The 19140-nt window shown below is 34.9% G+C and overlaps 2 protein-coding genes across 9 annotated transcripts; one reads left to right on the top strand and one right to left on the bottom strand.

The window, feature by feature from the left end:
* Positions 1–2310: 2310 nt before the first annotated feature.
* On the top strand, positions 2311–11441 carry LOC137808301 (uncharacterized). Of its 8 annotated transcripts, none has more exons than XM_068609339.2 (7): positions 2311–7463; positions 7542–7792; positions 7868–8009; positions 8447–8645; positions 8787–9128; positions 9261–9979; positions 10333–11441. In XM_068609339.2, exons 1-7 carry the CDS (start codon positions 2691–2693, stop codon positions 10879–10881), a joined length of 6975 nt encoding a protein of 2324 aa, XP_068465440.2. In that variant the 5' UTR covers positions 2311–2690; the 3' UTR covers positions 10882–11441. The 8 variants fall into 8 exon arrangements, with proteins under 8 accessions (XP_068465440.2, XP_068465436.2, XP_068465439.2 ...); XM_068609335.2 differs by having other exon boundaries at positions 10255–11441; XM_068609338.2 differs by having other exon boundaries at positions 9255–9979.
* Positions 11442–13790: 2349 nt separating this feature from the next.
* LOC137808302 (heat shock factor protein HSF24) lies at positions 13791–17170 on the bottom strand. The gene is made up of 2 exons (XM_068609340.2): positions 16397–17170; positions 13791–14651 (listed from the first exon to the last, which is right to left on the bottom strand). Exons 1-2 carry the CDS (start codon positions 16598–16600, stop codon positions 14019–14021), a joined length of 837 nt encoding a protein of 278 aa, XP_068465441.2. The 5' UTR covers positions 16601–17170; the 3' UTR covers positions 13791–14018.
* Positions 17171–19140: the final 1970 nt, after the last annotated feature.

Here is a 19140-nt window from a genome sequence, read left to right as displayed (position 1 = left end):
GGGATGATCTTACATGCACCTCTTTCACTTTCTTATATTCATCATTTTAGTATGATAAAAAATATAAAATATGAAAAAATTATTAAAAAACTTTTAAACAATATTTAATTTAAAAATTGATTTTATGAAAAAATAATTGATTATGTTAAATTCATAATTGTTTATCTTTTTGCGAACCAAAACTGGATTTCACTTGATTCACTTATAATCAATTGTCTCAAAATCTAATTGTTACATTAATTAAAAATAGTTCTCTATTTTTTTTGCAAATAATAAGTTATTTAAAAAAATAATAGATTATGTTAAACAATTTAAAAAACTTTAACTTTATACATAAAGAATTATGTTTAACAATAATCGAATTAAAAATACTTGTCAGATTACATTAACAACATAATAATTCATTATAATTAATAATAATGAATTATTTTAGTCAATTACTTCAAAACTTTTTAAAAAGAAATCTTTTCAATTTGTCTATACAAAATACACTTCCAATATTTTTCAAAAAACAAGTTCGTGGGCTTCTAAAGAAAGTTTTTCTAAAAGAATTTTCTCTACATTTTATTCAAGATCAATGTAACAAAAACTTACAGAAAATATTTATTACATCCTGGTTACATCTGTCATTTTCTTTATACCTCTATGAATTATTATACACCATTGTGTTATGTATTTGTCGGTAATTAAATATTTTTATTATATTAAAGTTTTTCTTTAAGAAGTGTTGTATAATTCTGATTTTAGTTAAGTACGTGTTCTTGCATTTGAATAATTTAAAATTATAATAGAAAATATAGTTGCTTGAATTAAATTGGATGTAAATTCTCCAACATAGTATAAAAATGTATGTATTTTTTTTATCTTTATTATATTATCTTGATATTTTTATTTATTATAACCATTGTCATTGTTTATTTAAACTCTCTCTGTACAAAAACTTTTAATTTCTTTTAATTACAATTAAGTTTTTAAACCAATTCACCCTGTGATTTTAGCTATAATTTATTTTACGGAATACATCATCTTCAAAATGGTTAATAAGTAATAATAATAATAATAAAAATTAATAATAATAATAATAAATATATATTTAAGTTTTGCTAAAAAGTTATTACTTTAGTTCCAACTAATAACCACAAATTGAAATTTAATTAAATATTTGTTTAACATCTTAGAAAAATTCCAAACATAGTAACTTTTTTTCACACATAGAAATTTATATGTAAATTGATTAGTATAAAAATGAATAATTTTTAAAAAACACATTGGTATATAAATTGATATAGATTTTTATTATTATATTTTTACTATCTTCTGTTCATATTTTAGTAAATATTCTATCTAAGCAAAATGTTTGATTTTATCTAAAGAATTTATATTTAGTAACAAATAAAAATTAATGCATTTATTATCATATCTATAAAAGGTTAATATCAAATTTCAAAATTTTAGGAAACAATTATTTATTATTTAACTAAATCATTGAAAATTACTTTTACCTAGATAAATTAATATCTTTTATATATATAAAATGTAAAGTACGGAATGATTTCTTACACAAAAATGTAGAAAATTTTACATAATTCACAATGTGAATAATTTGATAGTGTTAAAACTTCTAATTTTTTTTTATCAAGGAAACATTTTTATTGCAACTAACTTTTAAATATTTAACATATTTAAAACTATTTCTTATAATTTTAACCATTTAACTTATGAATAAGCATTATAAATTTACTTAGATAGATGATATATAGAAGAGTTAAAAGTTTTTTTTATAAAATCTTTAAAAATTTTATTTTCATAAGTTAATATTAATTTATGTGCATGCTAACAAGAATTAAAAAAACATATTAAGAAATTTGTATACATTTATTTAAATATTCTAATGTTAAATACTCTATATACTAATTTTGTAGTTAGATGGAACATATTTAACTATTTATCTAGAAGAATTTATAAAAAAAGTGGTGTTTGAATAAAGTAGACTAGTGCTCTCATATTATTAAATCTAGTGAAATAAAGATTCTTTATATCTCTTAGAAAACAAAAAAAAATGAACTATAGTTACATAAAAACAGTGAATGATCTACATTGTGTAATTATTTTCATTATACAAATAATTTATATTTATATTTATTAAAAGTTTAAAATATAAGTAAAGATAAAACAGAAATATAAAATATATACACCAAGATTAGAATCTGATCATAAGTTGTTATAGATGTTATAAATTATTAAAAAAAAAAGAATTAAAATGTTAAATTAAAAATAAAATTTTAATTCCTGGAGAAGCGACATAAAGGGAGATAGAAGAAAAGAGAGGCATTGTTGTTTACCTTATTCATTGAGCTCGTAGTTCTCAATCTTAAGGTTAAGAGTTTCTTCCTGGTCTAGAGTAGGGCTTGTCCTATTGGTCGCACTTCTAACCAGCGCCGCTTGAAGCTCTATCTATTTTCCTCATACCTCACCTCTTCTCCCTTTCCCTTTTCCCTTCTAATTTGAACCCTAATTATAAGCAAAAAGCAAAAATATATTCATCTCAGATCCCTCCTTTGTATCATTCCATCACCTTGCTTGTATAACAACTGGATTAGGGTTAGGGTTCAAATTTGATCATCAACTAATTGGATCACAACAAACAGTGGCAGGGTTTTCATGCTTTGGCGATTTGCACTTGGTTCGCGATGGCGGCCAATTCTGGCACCAAATATGTCTCAGTGAATCTGAACAAGTCCTATGGCCAGCATTCCACCTCCCTTGGATCCGTCCGTACGCAGCGCCCAGGAGCCGCAGTGGCTCCTTCGCGGCCACGCAGTTCACACAAGGCTGGGCCCAAACTTTCCGTTCCGCCCCCCTTGAACCTTCCTTCTCTGCGGAAGGAGCATGAGCGCTTCGATTCGCTGGGATCAGGAGGTGGGCCTGCTGGCCCCGGTGGTTCTGGAAGCGGTTCGAGGCCAAGTTCGGCAGGTTTGGGCTGGACCAAACCCGTGACGGAGGATGTGTCGCGGCCTGTAATCCAAGGCAAACCCACCGTGGCCGCCGCTGCACCGGTTTTGTCTGCTGTTTTGAGAGGAGAGGATTTTCCTTCCCTGCGGGCCACCTTGGCACCTGTGCCCGGCCCAAATCAGAAGATCCAGGAGAATTTGAATTCCATTCCGATTCCGAAGCAGAAATATTCACTTGCTGATGAAAATGTGTTTATTGAGGAGAAGAAGGAGGGTCCTTCTGTTAATGATCATTCCAGTGTTTCTCGCAGTGTGAATGTGGTTGGTGGTGGTGATGATGGGCGTGGTTCTCGGGTTGTGAATACGAAGTATGGTGTTGGGAGGAAGCAGGAGGAGTATTTTCCGGGTCCTCTTCCGCTGGTTAGGTTGAATCCACGGTCAGATTGGGCAGATGATGAGCGTGACACGGGCCATGGTTTGATCAGGGAAGGTAGGGATCATGGTTTTTCCAAGGGGGAGGCTTATTGGGATTTTGATATGCCTAGGGTTGGTGTTTTGCCTCATAAGCATGATAAGAGGGGACCACTGAGGGGCAGTGAAGTGGGAAAGGTTTTGAACAGTGAAGTAGAGGCTTTTGATAGAATGGGTCCTGAAGGGAATTCCTGGAAGACTTCGAATTTGTCCATTCCTAAGGATGCTGGAAATGAGAGAAATGGTATTGGTGTTGGAGCGAGGCCGTCAAGTGGGAGTCGAGATGTGGGGAAGGATGGTAACAAGTATGTTCCTTCACCTTTTAGAGATGATGATGTTGGAAAGAGGGATTTTGGAAGGAGAGATGGTCAGGGTGGGAAACAGAAGCCTTGGAATAATGTGGTGGAACCTTATGGTGATCGGACTCGTGAGCAACTCAACAGAAACAGAGCTGATTCTGTCCAGAGCTCGGTTTCAAGATCTGCATTTTCCTCGGGTGGTAAGGGTCTGTCTGTTAATGATCCTCTGCTTAATTTTGGTAGAGAGAAGCGGGCTTTGCCTAAGAGTGAAAAGAATTTGTTGGAGGATCCGTTTATGAAAGATTTTACAGGTTCTGGTTTTGATGGAAGGGATTTGTTTTCGGGTGGTCTTGTTGGGGTGGTTAAGAAGAAGAAGGATGTGCTGAAGCAAACTGATTTTCATGATCCTGTGAGAGAATCCTTTGAGGCTGAGCTTGAAAGGGTTCAGAGGATGCAAGAACAGGAGCGACAGCGAATAATTGAGGAGCAAGAAAGGGCAATGGAGTTGGCTCGCAGAGAAGAGGAGGAAAGATTAAGGCAGGCTAGAGAACAGGAAGAGAGGCAGAGGAGATTGGAAGAAGAAGCGAGAGAGGCAGCATGGAGAGCGGAACAAGAGAGAATGGAAGCTTTGCGGAAGGCTGAAGAGCAGAGGTTAGCCAGGGAAGAGGAGAAACAAAGGATCATTTTAGAAGAAGATAGGAGGAAACATGCTGCAAAGCAGAAGCTTTTAGAATTGGAGCAAAAGATTGCTAGGAGGCAGGCTGAGGCAGCCAAAAGTGGCAGTAATGCTATTGTTGTGGAAGAGAAAATGCCTGCAATAGTGAATGAGAAAGAAACATGTAGAGCTACAGATGGGGGTGATTGGGAAGATAGTGAAAGAATGGTAGATAGGATATTGACTTCGGCATCTTCTGATTCGTCAAGTGTGAGTAGGCCATTGGAGATGGGCTCTAGGTCTCATTTCTCTAGAGATTTATCTTCCACCTTTGTGGATAGAGGAAAACCACTTAATTCATGGAGAAGAGATACATATGAGAATTGGAACAGCTCTGCGTTTTTTCCACAAGAGCAGGAGAATAGTCATAACAGTCCCCGCAGAGATTTATCAATTGGTGGAAAGACATTTATGAGGAAAGAATATAATGGCGGGTCTGGATTGGTGTCTTCTAGGACGTATTATAAAGGAACAATTTCCGAGCCTCATTTAGATGAATATGCTCATGTAAAACCGCAGAGGTGGAATCAATCTGCAGATGGAGATCATCTTAGCAGAAATACAGCAGATATTGATTCTGATTTTCATGAAAATTATTTTGAAAGATTTGGGGATGGTTGGACGCAGGGCCGCACCCGTGGCAATCCATTTCCTCAATTCCCTGAGCGTACATATTCAAATTCTGAATCAGATGGACCCTATGCCTTGGGAAGGTCACGGTATTCTGTGAGGCAGCCTCGAGTACCTCCTCCTCCTTCAGTAGGTTCCGTACATAGAACTTACAAGAATGAAAATGAACACCCTGGCCCTTCTGCTTTCCTAGAAAATGAGATGCATTATAATCAAGCAACCAGGAGTGACTCTATCCTGCCAACTGGTTATGACAATGGGAATCGAGGACAACCTGAAGTAGGGGATGGCCGGCCAGAGACTGCCGAGAACGAGGACCATAAAGTGGAAACCACCCCTAGGTGTGATTCTCAGTCCTCACTCTCTGTTTCAAGCCCCCCAAGTTCTCCAACACATCTCTCCCATGATGATTTGGATGACTCGGGAGATTCCCATACCATACCGACTTCTGAAGATAGCAAAAGTGCTCCCCTCACAGCACCAGATAATGAATCCATTACAACACCGGCTGGAGCTGGAAATGACAATGTAGTTACTCCATGTGCTGTCTCTAGTGGTGAAGATGATGAATGGACTACTGAGAATAATGAGCAGTTCCAGGAACAAGAAGAATATGAAGATGAAGATTATCAGGAGGAAGATGAAGTGCATGAAGGAGATGACCATGCTCAACTTAACCAGGATTTCGACGATATGCATTTGCAGGAGAAAGGTTTGCCCCACCTGATGGATAATCTGGTATTAGGATTTGATGAGGGTGTCCAGGTTGGGATGCCTAATGAAGAGTTTGAAAGGATATCGAAAGACGAAGAAACTACATTTATGGCTCAAGCTTCTGGCCTCACCCTAGAAGAACGCATATCTTATGACGAAGACCACACGAACCTCCAACCTGTTAATGAAACTTCTCAGGTCAATAGCACTTCCAGTGTGTTCCAGGAATCAGAGAAGCCAGCTCAGGATTTGGTCATTCAGCCTAGTAATGTGGTATCTGACAGTTTAGGTAATGTGGAAGCTTCTAATGGCCTGTTGACCCACCATAGTACACCAAGTTCAGTTACTATTGCCCCTTACTATTCGTCTTCTGGTCAAGCTGTTACCTCTAATGTAGCTGCTGCTCCAAGTCAAGCTGAGGTACCCATTAAGCTTCAATTTGGTCTGTTTTCTGGTCCATCTTTGATACCGTCACCCGTACCAGCCATACAGATTGGTTCTATACAGATGCCATTGCATCTGCATCCACAGGTTGGCACACCCCTTTCTCACATGCATCCATCACAGCCTCCTTTGTTTCAATTTGGCCAGCTAAGATATACATCTCCCATATCACAAGGTATAATGCCTCTTGGTCCTCAATCAATGTCATTTGTTCAGCCTAATATGCCATCCACTTTCTCTTATAATCAACAACCTGGGGGTCAAATGCCAGTTCAAACTGGTCCAGAAACTTCTGACTCCTTTATAAAAAATGAGATGAGGCACCATTCTGTTGACAGCCAAGCAGGTAATTCTAGAAATAAGTTACCACAAGGATCACTGCCAAGGGAGGATGCAGGAAATATCACTGGAATAAAGCAGGGTCGAATTGAGGCTGCCCATGATTCTAATAATAGCACCAGGACTTCTACTAGTTTCCCATTGGACAAGCAGGGGAACCAAAATGTAGTTGGGAAGAACAGCAATATTCCATCCAATTCTAAAGAATCAGATGTTCATGCCACCATTAGAGATTCTCAGCATCATTCAGTTTCAAAGGAGAATTTTACTGAGTCAAGAACTCAATTTCCCGCATCTGGTGGTAGGGGAAAGCGATATATCTTTACTGTGAAAAATTCAAACTCAAGACCATCAGGCCCATCTGCAAGGGTTAATCGCCCAGAACCTGGAGGATTTATGAGGAGGCCTCGTCGGAATATGCAGCGCACTGAGTTTCGAGTTCGGGAAAGTGGTGATAAGAGGCAGTCTACTAGTTCTGTTTTGACTGATCAGTTTGGGTTGGAGAACAAGTCAAATACCAATGGAAGGGGAGCAGGCATACCTGGAAGGCCTGGTCCTAGGAAGGGTACGAACAATAAATTGGGAAAACAGATTGTAGAATCAGCTACAGAAAACACACAAGGGATGGATTCTGGAAGCAGAGTTGAAAAGGTTGATGGAAAAGAATCAACAAAGACTCAGAATTTCTCACATACTGGAAATCTCAAAAGGAACTTGTGTTCTGAGGATGATGTTGATGCTCCATTGCAAAGTGGAGTTATACGTGTGTTTGAGCAACCTGGAATTGAAGCTCCTAGTGATGAAGATGACTTTATTGAAGTTCGATCAAAGAGGCAAATGTTAAATGATCGACGAGAACAGAGAGAGAAAGAAATTAAGGCCAAGTCTCGGGTTGCAAAGGTTTTAATTCCTATCTGTAATTTATGACCTTAAGTCAAATTATTGCATCTTTCTTCATTGGCTTTTATTTAATGCTAGGTCCAAAGGAGACCCCGTTCCAGTTCACAAAGTGTTGTGGCCGTGGCCAATCCTACCAAAGGATCCATGACTCCAGTTGAAGTGGTTAACAGTATCCATGCTGCTTTTGTTGCTGCTGAAGTGCGTGGAATGGCGAAGATGGATGCCTCATCTGGATTTAATTCAAGCATATTGTCCCAAGCATTACCTCCAATAGGAACACCTCCTTTGAAAATTGATTCTCAAACTGATTTAAGATCTCAGATAAGCAGGTAGTTGCCGTCTTGTAAGATATCTTGATGGCTATCACTGGACAAAAAATCAAATGTATTTTTTACTTCTTACAGGTCACTTCAGACAAGTGTTCCAGCAGTTTCTGGTAGTGAAAATGACCCTGGGTCCGGTGTGATATTTGAAAGCAAGAACAAGGTTTTAGATAATGTTCAGACATCTTTGGGCTCTTGGAGTAATGCACAAATTAGTCAACAGGTTTGAACTTTCCTCCCTCACTTTGTTAGATAACGATGGCAATTAAAACTGTATCATTTCTGATTTCCTGTGTATTTTGGATTTGGATTCAACAATTCTAGCAACATGGTTTAATTTCATGTATGTGGCTTCCTTTTGTTTCGTAGTTGCACTTTAACTCCTTCAAAATTTAGAACTTGTTTTTTTCTTCAATATACAGTTTAGTTCCACTGAGGAGTTATCCGATGATCAAATTTTGCCTTTTTTTGTTTTTGGAGGGGCTGAAATATTGTTTTCTCCAGGACTAACTTAGTAGTTCTGAATTTTTTATATGTGGGATGTTTGGGGATTAAAATGGTGTAATTTAATTAGCAGTTTTGAATTCAGGCGTATGCTTAAATATTTTATTTGTTCTACCCTTTTGTTGTGAATCTAAAATAAATAAAATTTTATGACAGGTAATGGCACTTACACAGACACAACTTGATGAGGCTATGAAGCCTCAACAGTTTGATTCACAGGTTTCTGTTGGCAATATAACAGGCGCTGTTAATGAACCCAGTTTGCCAACATCTTCCATTTTGACAAAGGAGAAAACCTTCTCGTCTGCAGCCAGTCCAATTAATTCCTTGCTTGCTGGAGAGAAAATTCAGTTTGGTTAGTAAATAAATTTTGCATGTGATTTCTGTAGTCATTCATTTATTATAGTAACATTAATAATAAGTTTCTTGCAGTTTGAGGCAATATTTTTGGATTTTCAGTTGCCTTACTGATGGGTTATTTTCATTTTGTATTCAGGGGCAGTGACATCTCCAACCGTTCTTCCATCTAGCAGCCGTGTTGTGTCTCATGGCATTGGTCCACCTCGATCATCTAGATCGGACATGCAAATGACCCACACTCTTGCTGGATCGGATAATGATTGCAGTCTTTTCTTTGATAAGGAGAAACATGGTAATAAATCTCATGGTCATTTGGAAGATTGCGATGCAGAAGCTGAAGCTGAAGCTGCTGCTTCAGCTGTTGCTGTTGCTGCCATTAGTAGTGATGAGATTGTCGGAAGTGGATTGGGTAATTGTTCCGTCCCTGCTACAGATGGTAAAAGTTTTGTAGCTGCTGATATTGATAGGGTGGTAGCAGGTGAATCTTCTCCTTCATTATTAGACATTGGTATTGTTTTTCTTTCTCTGAACGTCTGCTAATAATTTGACATGACATCAATTTATATTCTGGATCTTCGTATTTATCTATTAGCTACTTGGGCAGGAGTAGGTGTTGAGAAGCAGTCAGGTAGTCAATCTAGATCCGAGGAGCCTCTTAGTGTATCCCTTCCAGCCGACTTATCTGTTGAGACTCCACCAATATCCTTGTGGCCTCCATTACCAAGTACACGAAATTCCTCGGGTCAAATGATTTCCCATTTTCCTTCTGTCCCTCCTCATTTTCCTTCAGGCCCTCCCTCTCATTTTCCTTTCTATGAAATGAATCCGATGATGGGTGGTCCTGTCTTTGCTTTTGGACCACATGACGAATCTGCATCTACAACACAGTCACAGCCTCAAAATAGTACTACATCAGCGTCAAGGCCGATTGGAAGCTGGCAACAGTGCCATTCCGGTGTGGAATCTTTTTATGGACCTCCAACTGGATTTACTGGCCCTTTTATTGCTCCTCCCGGAGGCATTCCAGGAGTCCAGGGGCCACCACACATGGTTGTTTATAACCACTTCGCTCCTGTTGGACAATTTGGTCAAGTTGGCTTGAGTTTCATGGGTACTACTTATATCCCTTCTGGAAAGCAGCCTGATTGGAAACACGTCCCTACTTCTTCTGCCACAGGGGCAGGTGAAGGGGATATGAACAGTATGAATATGGCATCTTCGCAGCGGAATCCTGCTAACATGCCATCTCCAATTCAACATCTTGCCCCTGGTTCACCACTTATGCCAATGGCCTCTCCTGTGGCTATGTTTGACGTTTCGCCTTTCCAGGTAAATTTTGGATGTGTCTTGCGGTTGGTTTGTGCAATAAGCATATATATATATATATATAATATATATATATATATATATATATATATATATATATATATATATTCTTCTATACTTGTTTTACAGTACCTAGGGTAATATGGTACTTAATTTGTGAATATTATAATTTAACTTTGTACGCAAAGACAGTAAAAGTCATCAATAACTCGTTTAATATTATGTTCTGTTTAATGTAGTAGTTTTTCTTAGTAATTAAATATTGTAAATTTTGCCAGCCCTCGACTGAGATGTCAGTACAAGCTCGATGGCCACATGTTCCTAATTCGCAACTACCTCTGTCAATGCCATTGCAGCAACTAGAAGGGGTGCAGACTTCTCAATTCAGCCATGGCCCTTCTGTTGACCAGCCGTTAAATGCCAAGAGGTTTACTGGTTCTCGAGCTTCAACATCATCAGATGGTGATAGGAGTTTTCCTAGAACTGCAGATGTGAATGTTAACCAATTGCCTGATGAACTTGGATTGGTGGATACTTCAAACTCTACTGCTACCAAGAATGCACAGAGTGTTGTGAACAAGACTCCATCCGTGATTCCCATTACAGAAGCTGTGAAGGTTGATGTTCAGAATGGCAGTGGTAACCAGCATGCAAGTTCTTCTTTTAAGAATCAGCCCTCACAAGTTAATATTTCGGCCCAGCAGTCTGACCATTCCTCAGGACATACTAATTATCAGAGGGGTGGTGTTTCTCAGAGAAATAATTCTGGTGGTGAATGGTCGCATCGTAGAGGGCACCAGGGAAGAAATCAATCTCTGGGTTCAGACAAGAACTTTTCCTCGACAAAGGTAAAGCAAATATATGTGGCTAAACAGACTATTAGTGGGGCATCAACAGTATCATGAGGAGCAATAAATATCAGCTGGATTTGAAAAAAACTGAGGAAGGCTTTATTATTAATTTTTGGTCTGGCAGAAATAAATTTTTTGATTAAGTTGCTTCTACTTGGGACGTTGATTGTAGATTGAGATTTTTGCTGGCCACACACAACAAATTCCATACCGGGTGGTAGTGTGGCTTTGATGGACACGTTCTCGTTTTGCAATGGTGTATCTATCAACCAAGCTTGGTCATCTTTGTTTTCTTTTGTCCGTAAAAAAACAAACCAGGCAGATTATTTATTGGGTTTTGTGTATTGAAATCATTAGTTGCCCTCGTATATTCTTTCCATTAATAAGTGGGAAGTATCAGTTTTGAGGAATGCTAGTTTTATGTTGTGCTTGAATACTTGGTTTCCGAGTGTTTTGAACTCTTTTTGTTTTAGAATACCGAGACCAATTACTGGTTGATCATGGGTTGGGTTTTAGTTTTATTAATTTAAAAACAGTTGAATGGTCTGGCAAATTTCTGTAAGTTCATGTAATTGTGAATCTACGTCCTTGCAGCCCTTGCCGGAGTTTCTTTATGCATGCATTGTGTTTGTCAATCTCAATGTCTCTATGTTCGGTGATAAATGCAAACCTATAATTGCCAGAAGTACAATAAATTCGATGATAAATAAAAATCCAAATCTTAGAGAATGCTATTAAAGCTATAAACTGAGTCTTGGTCTTCATTCCACTTTATATGCAAATACTCATTCATATGCTCTCCAAATATTTTGAAGATAAATTTGATTTTACAATGTGAGAAGGAGGAGGGTAAGGTTGCACTTCTAACAACTTACAAAAATACAGAGATTAATTGTCATTTTGTTAGGAAGAAGGTCAATTCTAGTTTCATTTGCAGTCAAATCTCACGGTTAATTAATTGGCTTCTTACCACTTCCACAGTTCGAGTTTTTGTTCTTCAATAAGGCTGTTTCAAATATCTGCCTACCATTTTGAGGGAGTAGTACAAGTTCATGTTTTGGTTAAGTTTGTCATCAATTTAGTTTTATTAAATGTATTATTAACTGTTGTATATATAGATTTGCAAAGTTTTATACACATGGGTGCAACTTTTAAGGAGAATAAGAATTTTTCTTTTCTTTTCTCATAGTCTTTGAAATATTCATTTTATTCAACGGATAATAATAGTTTCTCAGAGTGGAAGATAACGTGAGCTCCCCCACCCCTGTTAAAGTAGAAATAATGAGGGTGAAAGAAGAAAAAGAAGGAAATAGGTAGTTTGTTGAAGATGAAATATGTGGAAACTTTTAGACCTTGTTTGATTCTAAAGTTGGTATGATTAAAGTGAATAAAGAAAAGAAACTCTTGGAGGTGCGACGTAAGTGTTCTACGAAGAAACGAATTATGAAACGAGAAAATTGGCATGGAGAGTGTGGAAAGACGAACGTTGTGGGAAAATCTTAATTGCTCTAAGCACTGTCGCTTCGGTCATTTTTTCAAGTATTGAAAGTTTTGATAGAAGAAACCAACAAGTATTGAAAGTTTTGATAGAAGACATCCTCAATTACTAATTTTTTTTACCAAATAACAATTAATTTTAAAAATAAAAATTAATTAGCTATTTTGATTAAGTTACGTATTATTTTATAATTAAAAAATTATTATTATTTAAAATATTATTTATAAATTTTTTAAATTAATTTTTAAATTGGTATCTAAGTTATAAATATTTTAACTATTAACTATTTTATCCGATTAGAAAAATAATAAAATAAAGTAATTTACAATAATAAAATAATTGAACATATAAAAAAATAACTTAATTTATCCGATTTGAAAAAACTAAAAAATATCCACTTAATTAAAATATTCAAAATTCATTTATAATATGAATGTAGATTAAAATATTAAGTAATAAAAATGTAAATGAGATTTATACATCTAATTTAGATAAATAAGTGTAGAAATTACGGTATAGTACAAAATAATATTTTTGTCAGATATGTTTAATATTGATATATTCTAGAAAATGTCCTGATGATTTTACCTCTAATAAAATATTTTGATATTTTATTGATAATATTTAAAATTGTTCATTAAAAGTATAGTTAAAATATACTTTCATCTTATTGACAATGCATATTGAATTTATTATATAACGTAAGTATTATTTTAAAAGACTTTTTAAGATAATTTTATTTTAAATAAAAGATATTAGTATACATATGCATATAAATAAATATTTTATTATATTCTATAAACTATTAATGGTAATTATGAAGAAAGTTAAACTTTTGGTCTATATTTTTTTTCATAATAAATTTTAACATATTGTAAGGAAACGGTGAATATCTCAATCATATTAGAATGTAAGATTAATCTATTAGTAAAAGAAATTAACTATAAGATGCTTTTTAATATTTTTTTATGATTTGTTTTAATACTTGCATTAGATGAAACATCTCTGAAGTTTTTTCTTTAATTTTTCCTTTAATGAGAAAAATAAAATGTAAATAAGGAATATTAAGAATAATTTTAAAAAGTATTTTATGATAAAACAGAAAAATCAGATATATTTAACCAACATTCTTAATCAATATAAAAAAGTAAATATTCTTACTATATTTAATTTAAAAAAATAAAAGTTTTAACCACCACTGATTATGATTGACAATGATTAGACAAAGATGCAATTGGGAATCTTCCGATTTTGTATTTGTGCTCTTGTTTTCCAAAATGTTATATAAAAAAAAGAAAGCAGTAGAAATTAAGTTTAGAATATTGGATGCGTTAGTTGAGAGAGAATGAAGAGAAAATGAAGAAGGGCGAAACCTCTGGAGTCATTGCTATGCTACTATAGCCTGTTCCACGCAATCATGTGCTTCTCAGACCTTAAATGTCAAATATCTTAATTAATACTACTATTAAAAACAGACAAATCGCATTTAAATCCAATCATACAAATTAATGTTTATACACATTATCATAATCTTCATCATTATTAGTACCAATTAACAACTGCCATTTTATATATTAAAAAAACTAAAAAAACAACTGAAAAGCCATTCATGTTCCATGATGACCCAGAGAAGATTCTAGATATCACTATGATGTCTTAAAATAGAAAGCAGAGGAACCTTATAGAGTGTGTCCTACACAAGGGTTTTCAGCTCCTTCGCAGTGCCGGCCATAGGGTCATCGCGCCCTCTCTTGCGCCAGTTAGTACCAATCTTCACTTTATCTTCTTCATTCCCATTTTCGCCCTTCAACCAAACACCGAACAGTTTCAAACTTTCTCCACCTCTTTCATCATCGACTTTGGCTCCACACTCACCTACCGCATTTTCGTCGTCATCATCACGAATACATTCAAAACGCACCGCATCGTCGCTGGACCCACACGTTCCTTGCCGAATGATGCGGTTGATCACATCGGGACACACGTTCAGTGACTCCCTCAGAAACGACACCAGTTCGTTGCACTGCTTCTTCGCACGCGCCAGCTCGCCGCTCAATTTCTCGTTGTCCTTCTTCAATTTTTCGTTCTCGCCCGATAAATCCGCGCACTGCGACGTCGTTGCACCCTCCACCGACCCCGTCGACGTTGACCCCATGTCGTCTCCGCCGGAGTTAGACGCCGAGATGTTCCCTCCGCCGGAGTTTCCGGTCGCCGGAGATTGCAGCACTGTCTTCCGCCGCTTGATCTCGGCAAGGAGCTCCTTTTGCCCTCGCTTGAAACACTCGTTGGCGAATTCCCATTTGTCGGGAACGATCTTTCGGAACCCCTGAATCAATTCCACGTTCAAAAACACACAAATGCATCTTCAGCAACAAATTTATAATACATTAAAAATCGAATTAATAATGCAAGACCTTACTTTATGCCATTACACTGTTAAATAACCATTACACTTTAACAATATATAAATGACATTTACAAAATATAATCCATATCCCCTTGCATATTATTAAAAACAAACATTTAGTATGTTGCATAATTTGTTCAACAAATAGTATAACGATGAAAAAAAATTTACTTGGTAAAATCCTACCAGAGGCATAAGAAACAAAATCCTTAATGAGTGACATATGAAAATATGAAAAAATAAATGCATATTAACACTCAATATTTAATTATTTAAAATTAAATAAATATAATGTATGTTTGAAAATATATGCTAGAAAAGTCTTATCCTCCTTTGAACTTCAATTAATGATTTTTTAAATAATTCATCAGTGAGGAATAACGGCTAAAAACACATTTATTACTTATTTACATCTCTCTTTTTTCCTCTTTGAGTAATTAAAAAAAAATCTGTAAAACGAGAGAAAATTATATAAAACATGATCCGCTGAATCCGCCATTAGCCCACAGTCTAGCATAATCGGACCGGTTTATACAGCGGCCGCGCAACTACTGTCGTCACTATTCAGTTTGCATTTAAACAAATGCAAGTGGTAGCTACCATTTGCATTCAACCAAACTTATACTTATTAATGGATTTTAGCCACCAACCCCACTTTCTATAGTATCATTTCTTCATCATATAATACACTTTATCTTTTACCAACCATTATTTTACCTTTGAAACAATCATCACCACAATCAACCTCATTATATTCAAAGCAATTTAACACTAATAATCGTATCCATGCATTACATGGAAGGTGTTTTTACAGAAGATAAGAACAAGAGTTTGATGATTTTACACCAAGTTACACAAAAAATATTAGTATAAATTTTAAAAAATATTATAAAATTTAATAAAAAAAATTATATATTAATTTATATATAAAAATATATTTCACCCTCGATAAACAACATATTTTTCGCTATAACTATTTTCTTTTATGTCATAAAAAAGAACGTCCTTATCCTATTCTCTTGCAAATTTATTTATTTATTTCATTGACTTTTCCATAATTACGCTTTTCATATTTCTTCTATATTTTCTTTGAAGTTTGAAAATAAAAAGCACTTTAAGGGCTTGGACTGCAGAATTAGGCCACCTAACAGAAAACATCTAAAGCACAAAGCATCACGTGCCTTCTACCACACATAAATCTCCTCTTCAAATCCTACAGCGTGTGTAGTAGTAATCTTCCACGAAACAGAATATTGGGTATGTAAAAATACTTTAAAAACACTGATCTAATCTAACAACGATGCTTCAACAATCAATAGACAAATCCAAAGCAACCAATCCTCCATAATTTACAACACACTTTTTTGTATTCGATATACGCCAAAATGATCCTTGGGTTGAAACTTCCACACAAGATTCCAATCCCAGGCTTTTATTCATTTAAATAACCAACCAAAACCATCATGCGTTATTAATTTACTCCACACAAAATCCGTTACGCAAATACGATGAAATGCACCAAAGTTGGTTTCCACAATTGACTAAAATTAAGACCCTAAGAAAAGGTTATGGTGCAAACTATGCAATAATTTGCTTAAGGCTAGACGACAGAGAAAGACATAGACAAAAATTAAAAGGAGAAAGAAAAGGGGAGAGAAACTTACATAGGTGTTGAGTTGGCGAACGAAGCTGGAGAAATTGTTGTGTTTGAAGTATTTGGGAAGCAAATCCTTAGCGAAATCGGCGTGTTTCCAAACGACAAAAGTGTTTCCCAATTCGCTCCACGAAATAACGTCGTCGGTGGCAGGGTCATCCACCAACATATACGTCTTCGTCAAAAATGGCGCTGGCGTTGATCGCTGGGACATTCCTTCCCGATCTACCCTTCACCTACCTCACAATTTCTTTATAAAATAAAAATAAAAGCAAAAACCTATGTCTCCTTTGTTTGCTTGAACACCTTGTGATGTAGTAATAATAATAAAATTAAAAAAAAAGAGAGTGAAGGATTAGGAAGAGGAACTAAAGAGGAGGAGAGCGGTTAAGAACTCCCAGTCCCAGCAATAGAAACCGAAGAGAAAGAAGCGAGAGTGAAACAAGGTAGAGTTTCTGGGACGATCAGAATCCATGGGTCCAAAGCAGAACCAGTTGTGTGAAATGAATGACAAATACCATAACTTGTTGTTCCAGAGAGAGGAGAGAGAAAGAAGGGAATGGTGAAGAAAGGGTGTTAATCTTTCTGGATTCTTGCAGCAGACTCTTGTGTGAGTATAAATATATATGGATTATAGAAAAAGAAAAGCAACGCAAGGCCACAAAGTGACGTGGGTTCTAGAAATTTTTAGAGGCACTCAAGTCTAAAATTAATCACAGCGACGAGACCAGACGAAATAAAACCAACCCAGTTTCAAGGATTCTTGGCCCCACTTTCTTTGACTACACCTAATCAACACTTCATTCAATTTTATATTTTCAATACATCCTTTCACACTTCCTTATTCTCTTTAACACAATTACGATTTAATACTCATCAATTTTTATATAACCTATTCATTTTTTAAAATATCTTCTAAAACACCACTACAAAACTTTTTTTTCAATTTTTTTAATAAGCTGTTATCATTTTTTATATTTCTATTTCATTTTTTTAAGCAAAAAAATACTTTTATGTGCTTCTCATTAAACAATACCATGCTTTGCTTTACCGTCTACTGTGCCTATTTTCTCCTGTCATAGTGGCAGTCGCTTTTAAATAATATTTCTTCCCTTTTTTCAATATAGCCTCTAAAGGTACTTTAAAAAAAAAATCTTTTAGGTCACAAGTAATTTAAACTGTTTTTTTATATAAACTGTTTTATAAAATTCATATATTTTAAATGAATTTCAGTATTTTATTTTTAAACTGTTATTAATTATTTATTTTAAAATTCTGACTGCCTTAAAAATATTTATTGTTATTATTTTCTTCATATAAAAAAATAGATAGGGTGAGTCAATACTCATAATTAATAAGTATATACTCTAAATAAATTTTCCTACCTTTTGTACATCCAAAAAACACAACTAACTTCATTATTTGTCAACAATCTCATCCATATCGCTTAAAAGTATGCGATTAAGTATTTACTACCTAATTATAACTTATTACTTAAACATTTATTATTACTTAAAACTTAACATGTACAACTTTAATTTTTTTTTTATAATTATGTCCTCAATAGTTATCATCTTAATACCGTTAGAGTTTACAGTGACGGTCAATACAAATCCATTCTACAGGGAATTTCCATCTTCGAATCTAGTTTTCCAAAACCTATTATGACTACTTGTGCATTCAAAGATTCAAAAGCATTATCAAAATATTTTTATACACTTTTAATTTTTATTTAAAAGTGTATTCATTAGTTTATATTTTGCTAAAATTCGTAGTTGAAATATTATAAAAAAGTTAAAAGAGTTAATATCCCAACTAGTATATATAGCTATTAATGCACAATAATAATTATAAGGGTGAAGCTGGCTAGAAAAAACGAAAAACTGCACAGGCTGCTGGGAAGTAATGTGGTGATGTTTTTCTTCAAGAGTTAGTTTATGTTATGGAAGGGAAAGTTGGAGGATTTTTCTTTCCCTTAATTTGGAAAGTTTTTCTTTGTTGGAAAAGAAGAGCGTGCAATGTGTATTAGTTTTGATTATGTGTGGACGTGTGATAGATTCTTTTATTTTAGTTTATCTAATATAATAGAAGAGACCAACAAGGATGGGAATGAGTAAGAAGCTTATCGAAGTGGGTAAGGTGACTTTTTCTTCCATCGACCCACCTACCACTTTCCATTGCATTTCTCAATTGCTTATATTCATAGCTATTCTTCTTTTGAATATTATCATTTATTTTTTATTATGTGTAACTCTTGTTTCTTCAACTTCTACTTCTTTCTCTCTCATCCTCTTCTATTTCCACATTTTTGCCCTTCTGACTGCCCAACAATAATAGAATTGACCATCGACACAAAAATCATAACTAAGCCAATAAAATTAATAATACTAATATATTCTTTTCAGTTAGTCATTATTGAGAGATTGGAGGTGATTATGAGAACAGCATGGGAAGTTGGGTAATATGGTTAAAGTATGGAGACGGGGAAATTTGTCAAAAGATGAAGCTGATAAAAATAACATTATACAGAAGGTGGGTAGAAGAGAATGAATATTCAAATGAATGTATGGAAAGACTAAAGTTATATTCTTCCTGATGGTTTAAGGATTATGATATAGGAGATGAACCAATGTGTTTAAATATTATACATGTTAAATTTCTAGATGTTATAATTGAACATCTTATCTTTCACATGTTTGTGTAGTTATTTATTATTGTTATGGAAGGTTGCAACAGAAGGAGCTGAGCTTGATG

The sequence above is a fragment of the Phaseolus vulgaris genome, chromosome 3 (genome assembly GCF_051622355.1).
Source record: "Phaseolus vulgaris cultivar YP4 chromosome 3, ASM5162235v1, whole genome shotgun sequence".
Lineage (NCBI taxonomy): Eukaryota > Viridiplantae > Streptophyta > Magnoliopsida > Fabales > Fabaceae > Phaseolus > Phaseolus vulgaris.
The sequence above is the reverse complement of the archived record's forward strand: the minus strand, read 5'-3'. Positions and strand labels throughout refer to the sequence as shown.